General features: G+C 42.0%; 1 protein-coding gene across 6 annotated transcripts; it reads left to right on the top strand.

The window, feature by feature from the left end:
* The first annotated feature begins 391 nt into the window (after positions 1 to 391).
* LOC110492277 (protein-serine O-palmitoleoyltransferase porcupine) lies at positions 392 to 7,738 on the top strand. 6 transcript variants are annotated; one of them, XM_021566461.2, is made up of 14 exons: positions 392 to 508; positions 587 to 661; positions 4,237 to 4,396; positions 4,651 to 4,846; positions 4,944 to 4,987; positions 5,146 to 5,327; positions 5,605 to 5,735; positions 6,052 to 6,177; positions 6,372 to 6,472; positions 6,613 to 6,689; positions 6,904 to 6,967; positions 7,077 to 7,162; positions 7,367 to 7,477; positions 7,613 to 7,738. In XM_021566461.2, the coding sequence occupies exons 3-14, from the start codon at positions 4,264 to 4,266 to the stop codon at positions 7,712 to 7,714; spliced, it is 1,353 nt and encodes a 450-aa protein (XP_021422136.1). In that variant the 5' UTR covers positions 392 to 508; positions 587 to 661; positions 4,237 to 4,263; the 3' UTR covers positions 7,715 to 7,738. The 6 variants fall into 6 exon arrangements, with proteins under 6 accessions (XP_021422136.1, XP_021422138.1, XP_021422135.1 ...); XM_021566463.2 differs by having other exon boundaries at positions 402 to 508; positions 584 to 661; positions 4,654 to 4,846; XM_021566460.2 differs by having other exon boundaries at positions 402 to 508; positions 584 to 661.
* Positions 7,739 to 8,359: the final 621 nt, after the last annotated feature.

Below are 8,359 nucleotides of genomic sequence, written 5' to 3'. Positions count from 1 at the left end.
TATAGTTTCTGGAATGACTGTCAGTGCTGTGGGTATGGTACATACAGGTGAAGGTAACATAAGTCTGACAAAAGTGGGAGTTCATATCTCACGGGTTGAGCAGCCTTGTCATGTAGGATATTGTGCTGCTTTGCTAGAAATTAGATTCAAAGGTTTGGGTGCTGATGCATGTTTGGGTGCTGATGCATGTTTCAAGCCAGTGTAATTATGTTATTAGAGCAACTGTGTTTTTCACATTTGCACTGTTACAGCAGGGGCCATGCGTTTTCTCAGTGAGCAAAATCACAAAAATGGCAGTCCAATCCCTGTTCAAAGTGTGACTTGCATCTTAACCCTCTCAACACGTACATAAGGTTTATACAAAAACAGCTTGATCATTTGGAATATAGTATGTGGATTCCGCTTGCATTCAGTATGCAAACACACAGAGTGAGCTCAGAGAATGGTGTCCCCTGGTGGACAGTGTTGCCAGTGATTATGAAGAGTCGAAATACGAATGTCTTTCAAGGTAATGCGTTGCACGAGATTTCCTATTCCAAAACATTTTTTGAACATATTGATTCTAAAATAGCTTCATTTTCAGTAGGAGACGAGAGGACGCGGACATTGGCATAGTACAGGACAAGTAGGACACGAATCAGACAAGTGAAAACTATTTCAGGTGAGCTCTGGCTGGCTAGCGAGTTAGCTAGCGTTTCACTTCGTCTGCTTTATAAGTTAGCCAGCAATGTTGGCTGCATGTTAGCGAACCACTCATTAAAGTTTAAAGTTAGCTCGCGGAGGTTGGCGTTTCTTAAACTTTCGTCCGGATATCGAGATTTGGCACAAATATTCTGCAATCTAGCTAGCTATCCAGCTATCCGTTCACTCTTGCTGCCTCTGCCTTGTACCATTGTCTCGAGCAACAGGCAAGTTTGCTATTTTTGCCAACCCCGCCTTAAACTAGTAGCTACTGCCATAACATGACAAAACCAATTTAGAAATTACAATGTTTTAGAGGATTTTACATGTTTTATTTCAACAGTTTGACCCAGCTACTTTTGTAATGGAGTTCGGACATATACTCAAACATTTTACGTTATTTACAGTGTTGGGGAAACTATAGTTTACCAAGCTTGCTACCAATGACTGACACTGGAAGAAGTTAGCCTTTTAAACACAATCAGAATTAGGCAGGTCTGATGCTGAAAAAGAAAGAACATTATTGCCTTCTTCACCCATCTTTTCTTTTTGCAAAACAAGTAGAGTATAGTTAGCTTCACCACTACATGGCAAAATAAACTACTGCAAACACTACCAAGGTTTGAATTTAGTTAAACTACCACCAAGCTACTGATTATTTATTAAATTACTTGTTGAACTACATGTAGTTCACTACTCCCCAACACGGATTATTGACAACACAAAATACCGGTAATACAAATCAATTGAAATCAAATTTGATTGGTCACATACGTGTTTAGCAGATCATATTGTGAGTGTAGCAAAATGCTTGTGCTTCTAGCTCCGACAGTGCAGTACTATCTAACAAATTACACAACGTATACCCAATATACACACACATCTAAGTAGGAATTAATTAAGACTATATACATATATGGACGAGCGATGTCAGCGGCATAGACTAAGATACAGTAGAATACAGTATATACATATGAGATGAGTAATGCAAGATATGTAAACATTATTAAGTGACTAATATACCGTAGAAGTATAGAAAACAGTATATACAGTGCCTTGCGAAAGTATTCGGCCCCCTTGAACTTTGCGACCTTTTGCCACATTTCAGGCTTCACACATAAATATATAAAACTGTATTTTTTTGTGAAGAATCAACAACAAGTGGGACACAATCATGAAGTGGAACGACATTTATTGGATATTTCAAACTTTTTTAACAAATCAAAAACTGAAAAATTGGGCGTGCAAAATTATTCAGCCCCCTTAAGTTAATACTTTGTAGCGCCACCTTTTGCTGCGATTACAGCTGTAAGTCGCTTGGGGTATGTCTCTATCAGTTTTGCACATCGAGAGACTGAAATTTTTTCCCATTCCTCCTTGCAAAACAGCTCGAGCTCAGTGAGGTTGGATGGAGAGCATTTGTGAACAGCAGTTTTCAGTTCTTTCCACAGATTCTCGATTGGATTCAGGTCTGGACTTTGACTTGGCCATTCTAACACATGGATATGTTTATTTTTGAACCATTCCATTGTAGATTTTGCTTTATGTTTTGGATCATTGTCTTGTTGGAAGACAAATCTCCGTCCCAGTCGCAGGTCTTTTGCAGACTCCATCAGGTTTTCTTCCAGAATGGTCCTGTATTTGGCTCCATCCATCTTCCCATCAACTTTAACCATCTTCCCTGTCCCTGCTGAAGAAAAGCAGGCCCAAACCATGATGCTGCCACCACCATGTTTGACAGTGGGGATGGTGTGTTCAGGGTGATGAGCTGTGTTGCTTTTACGCCAAACATAACGTTTTGCATTGTTGCCAAAAAGTTCAATTTTGGTTTCATCTGACCAAAGCACCTTCTTCCACATGTTTGGTGTGTCTCCCAGGTGGCTTGTGGCAAACTTTAAACAACACTTTTTATGGATATCTTTAAGAAATGGCTTTCTTCTTGCCACTCTTCCATAAAGGCCAGATTTGTGCAATATATGACTGATTGTTGTCCCATGGACAGAGTCTCCCACCTCAGCTGTAGATCTCTGCAGTTCATCCAGAGTGATCATGGGCCTCTTGGCTGCATCTCTGATCAGTCTTCTCCTTGTATGAGCTGAAAGGGACGGCCAGGTCTTGGTAGATTTGCAGTGGTCTGATACTCCTTCCATTTCAATATTATCGCTTGCACAGTGCTCCTTGGGATGTTTAAAGCTTGGGAAATATTTTTGTATCCAAATCCGGCTTTAAACTTCTTCACAACAGTATCTCGGACCTGCCTGGTGTGTTCCTTGTTCTTCATGATGCTCTCTGCGCTTTTAACGGACCTCTGAGACTATCACAGTGCAGGTGCATTTATACGGAGACTTGATTACACACAGGTGGATTGTATTTATCATCATTAGTCATTTAGGTCAACATTGGATCATTCAGAGATCCTCACTGAACTTCTGGAGAGAGTTTGCTGCACTGAAAGTAAAGGGGCTGAATAATTTTGCACGGCCAATTTTTCAGTTTTTGATTTGTTAAAAAAGTTTGAAATATCCAATAAATGTCGTTCCACTTCATGATTGTGTCCCACTTGTTGTTGATTCTTCACAAGAAAATACAGTTTTATATCTTTATGTTTGAAGCCTGAAATGTGGCAAAAGGTCGCAAAGTTCAAGGGGCCGAATACTTTCGCAAGGCACTGTACATATGAGATGACTAATGCCAGATATGTAAACATGATTATTTATTTGTTTTTTAATTTAACCTTGATTTTACTAGGCAAGTCAGTTAAGAACAAATTCTTATTTACAATGAAGGCCTACCCGGGGAACAGTGGGGCAGGGGCAGAACGACAGATTTACCTTGTCAGCTTGGGGATTCAATCCAGCAACCTTTCGGTTACTGGCCCAATGCTCTAACCACTAGGCTACTTGCTAAGATACCATATAATAGAATAGAATACAGTATATACATATGAGATGAGTAATGTCATATATGTAAACATTATTATACCATATAATAGAATAGAATACAGTATATACATATGAGATGAGTAATGTCATATATGTAAACATTATTAAAGTGACTAGTGGCCACTATTCCTTATAGTGGCCAGTGATTTCTAGTCTATGCCTATAGGCAACAGCCTCTAATGTGCTAATGATGGCTGTTTAACAGTCTAATGGCCTTGATATAGAAGCTGTTTTTCAGTCTCTCGATCTCAGCTTTGATGCACCTGTACTATCCTTGCCTTCTAGATGATAGCGGGGTGAACAGGCAGTGGCTCAGGTGGTTGATGTCCTTGATTATCTTTTTGGCCTTCCTGTGACATCGGGTGCTGTAGGCGTCCTGGAGGGCGGGTAGTTTGCCCCCGGTAATGCTTTGGGCAGACCGCACAACCCTGATTACAACCTATTGTGGGCCATTGTACCAAGCTCATAATATATAATAAGTTATACTCAAGAAAGCCAAGGCATTAATTGAAATTACATTGACAATTGAACAGTAGGACATTTTATACATTATGCCATTTTAACATTGATCACTCACATACAGCTGGATTATTTTCATGTTTTTCCACTCCAGTGAGAGCCAGGCAGTTGAGGCTACACCATGGAGTTCAGCAGGATAGAGTTCTTCCAGGAGCTAGGGGAGAGCTGTGTGCTCCCTACGGCACAGCAGGGAGTGGAACAGGTCTGGCAGCTACTGCTCCTCTGCCTGCTCTGTCGACTCCTCTGTAGGCTGGGTGAGTTCACTTGAACACTTGACCAATAACATTATTTAATGAGGATTTAACAGAGGATGTGCCAAACTTTAGATACAAAGACTGAATCGTGAAATGTATTTTTTGCCATGACACCATCCACAGTGTGTTGGACACATGTAATGATGACAGATAAAGCATTCAGTATTACCTTACAGATGTCTAGAAAAGCACCCCAATTTGTACAAAGGCCTTTGGTGGTGCCAGCCTGGTACTTAGTGTTTCCTGTCCTCCAGTAGGTCTCTCATCCTCTGTGAAACACTTGGGCTCAGTGTCAGCGGGTCTATATGCCCTCTACCTGTTCTTTGAGCAGTCCATGGTGTGGGTGTTAATGCTCAGTATGCTCTGCTACACGGTCCTGTTCCTCAACCGCCACTCCAGCAGCCGAGGAATCTTCCTCTCTGCCACTATCCTCATCTATCTACTCATGGGGTAATGAATGAAAATGATAACTCCATCTATTGCTAATGCTGCATCATAGGCAATGTTGCTCCACTTAACTGTTTTCTCCTGTTTTTTTTCTCTCTAGAGAGCTGCATATGATTGACACAGTGACCTGGCATAAAATGAGAGGTAAATGTCCTGTACAGATGTGAGTGATTGGATGGCAAGGCAGTATGAGACATATACATGATTTTATAGAGACACGGACATCTTCCTGTTACATTGTATTCGAGACCTTAGTGAAGGAACAACTGTGCATACTTTGCCTATCATCCCCACTTCCTCAGGTTCCCAGATGGTGGTGGCAATGAAGGCCATTTCTCTGGCCTTTGACCTGGACAGAGGCACTGTGCTCGCTGTGCCCAACCCTCTGGAGTTCACAGGCTACATTCTCTTTGTGGGCACTGTCATCTTTGGACCCTGGATTAGCTACTCAAGCTACAAAGAGGCCATTGAGAGCCGTAAACTAGTAAGCCACAGCTGAAGAGATGTGCTACTGTTTTGCAAAAAAATTATGTATTCTCAGTCAACTTGTTAAAAGAAAGCTGAATTGATTCCTGTATAGTATCTGAATTTACATTTGACATATAGGCCTATAACATATTGGTCCAGATTTACTAAGTGTTTGCGCTGGTGCAAAGTTTACATCTCTTTTCACCGCAGTTAGATCCACATACTGTAGCTGCTTTAAGTCAAAATGGCTGCTAAAATCTGTCCTTTTTTAACTTGGCTTCTCTGTCCCCCAGAGTTGGTCCTGGCTCCAGAAGTTTTCAATCAGCTGGGTGAAATGCCAGGTATGCTTGGTGATATCCAACTGCATCGCCCCATACCTCTTCCCTTACTTCATTCCAATCCACGGGAGCAGAGGACTGCGCACGTGAGTGCACGTTTCACTGAACAATTCCTTGGTCATTCCAATGTCAGTCCTATTTTGATATGTGAATGTACACCAACTTTATGTTAGTGAGTTCCATTTATTTCTGTTTCTCTGCTTCCAAGAGGCACATAAGCAAGGTAAGGGCTATTGTGATGAAGAACATCAAACAAAGTTCTTCAGACAAGCTCTGATGGTAGCAATAGTGACCACTTCAAGATGGTGTCAGTGCATAATACTATTCCTGGCATTATTGCTGAATGAAGAAAGGCTATAAACAGTATCTTAGAGCTGTCTTGTCTATTTCCCCTGTGTACAGGTGGCTCCATGCGTATGAGAATGCTGTATCCTTCCACTTCAGTAACTACTTTGTGGGCCACCTCAGCGAAAGTACTACTGTGCTGGCAGGGGCAGGTTTCACTGAAGACAAAGACAATGTCAAATGGGGAGTTCAATTCATATGATCTATGGTTCAATTAGTGGTACACATATTTAATATATTATCAATTTGCCTGTAGGTTAAGTTTATAATAGCAGTATTGTGATAGACACTGTAATATCTGTCTAGATAAGATATGTGAAAATAATGTGTGCGTGCATGCATGTGCAAATCCATGAATGCACAAAATGTGTTTTTAGGGATCTGAAAGTGGTTAAGCCTCTGAATGTGGAGTTGCCCAGGTCCATGGTGCTGGTGGTGACCTCCTGGAACATCCCCATGTCTCGCTGGCTCAACATATGTAAGCATCATTACACCTTCAATTTACTATGAACAGATTAGACAGAAATGTTAGAACTATGGGCCCTGTTTAACCATATACATTTTTTTACATATTAAAATGTCAACTGATTACTGGGTCTTTCCCCCATTTTGTTGTAGATGTTTTCAAAAGTGCTTTGAAACTTGGCACATTTTCTTCCATCATTGTGACTTACACAGCCAGTGCCCTACTACATGTGAGTATGAGTCAACCAACTCAGTGATGTCATCTTACGTGATGATTCAGAAAAGGTCACTCACCATTGCACTTTAATACTGTTTTTGCTTTAGTAAGATTTTATCTGATTTTGAAAATGTCACTGCCTTAACCCTCTGGCTGAGGCCAAAGTGAATAGTTGGTTGATCAGCTTCCGATGTTGTAAAACCAATCTGCCATTTTGTTTTCTCCAGGGCCTCAGCTTCCATCTTGGGGCCGTGCTGCTGTCTCTGGGCTTCATCACCTACGTGGAACATGGTGAAGTTACCGTGCCTATCTGCTTTTCACATTCACATGCTTGCTTGTTTTATGTGAGTTTGGTTTCAAAGGTTGTACATCGCCTTATTGTCTTGTCATCCTCTGTCAGTTCTGAGGAAGAGGCTGGCAGCCATCTTTAGTGCCTGTATCCTGTCCAAACAGTGTCCCAACAATTGCCATCATCAGCAGAAGAAGGTACATGCTTGTTGCATCCAGGAATGTTTTACACTCAAGTTTGTATATCATGTTTTGAAGGTGCTTTCCATAAGATAACCTATTGTTAATTGCACATTGAATGGGTCCATGTGGAGTGAGTGAGCTAGCTAGTGCACATTGCGGGGAGGTTTGGGATTCAGAACACATCCCCAGTGTTGTGACTGATCTGTGCCACTCTCGTAGGAGCTGTGGGTGTATGGCATCAACCTGGCCTTCAGTGCCATGGCCATCTTCCACCTGACATACCTGGGCTCCCTGTTTGATGCTGAAGTAGACAACTTGGCTGCAGAGGAGGTAAGGCCCACCAATGACCTGCTACTGCTGGCTGGGGCCAAGTTAATGGAGAACATTAGAATTAAACAGTGGTCTATATGAACTGCATGAACGTATTACTTATACACATTTAGTCACCATTGTCCTCCTTCTCAGGGTTATGTGGCCAACCACACCATTCAGAAGTGGTCAGAGTTGAACTGGGCCAGCCACTGGCTGGTGTTCGGCAGCTGGCTCTTCTACCGCCTCATTCAGTAATCTCATTTGGTGAAGGTCTGTACTGAACAGAAGACAAAAGCTTGGTCCAAAAATAACAGAAGACAAAAGCCTGGTCCAAAAATAACCCTTACCTAGCAAGGTCTGGTGTTGGTAAAGACTTAGTGGACACGGAGCAACGAAGTGTAGAGCCAGGACAATTGTCCCACACCATCATGACTGGAAGAATGCTGCATTGTTTACCAGGGTCTTTCTGTATTTGTTTGTTGTGGTGAACACTAACAAACCAGTCACACACAAGTTCATTGCTATGATGCATCACACTGTTGAGATTGAGAACCAGAGGTAGGCTGAAGATTTGTGGGGTCTGTATAGGCTACTGTTCATCTTCAGGTCTTTTGGAGTTTGATCACACACAATCATTATGAATATTTATGCTTCTGTGTATATCAGTAGCACCTATTAGCCTTCTCACACTGCATTGTTCTTAGCCCCAGGCTAAGACTGGGCCCTGGGCTAGCTTATCCTGTGTTCATACAAGCACTTGTTAACCTGGGGCTAAGGTGCAGTGTGCCTTAAGTGAATGTATTATGTTGGACCATTGATGTTATATAATTAGGCGGGGGGGGGGGGGGGGGGGGGGGGGGGGGGGGGTGGTATATGGCCAGTATACCACGGCTAAGGGCT

The sequence above is a fragment of the Oncorhynchus mykiss genome, chromosome 16, assembly GCF_013265735.2.
Source record: "Oncorhynchus mykiss isolate Arlee chromosome 16, USDA_OmykA_1.1, whole genome shotgun sequence".
Lineage (NCBI taxonomy): Eukaryota > Metazoa > Chordata > Actinopteri > Salmoniformes > Salmonidae > Oncorhynchus > Oncorhynchus mykiss.
Note: the sequence above shows the minus strand (reverse complement) of the source record. Positions and strands in the feature narration are given on the sequence as shown.

What these genes read in the sequence shown, in the direction of transcription:
- LOC110492277 (XM_021566461.2), top strand. Translation starts at nt 4,264, where the DNA reads ATGGAGTTCAGCAGGATAGAGTTCTTCCAGGAGCTAGGGGAGAGCTGT. An exon ending in CTCATCTATCTACTCATGGG is followed by an intron (nt 4,847 to 4,943) that starts GTAATGAATGAA and finishes TTTTCTCTCTAG; the next exon opens with AGAGCTGCATATGATTGACA. An exon ending in ACAACTTGGCTGCAGAGGAG is followed by an intron (nt 7,478 to 7,612) that starts GTAAGGCCCACC and finishes CCTCCTTCTCAG; the next exon opens with GGTTATGTGGCCAACCACAC.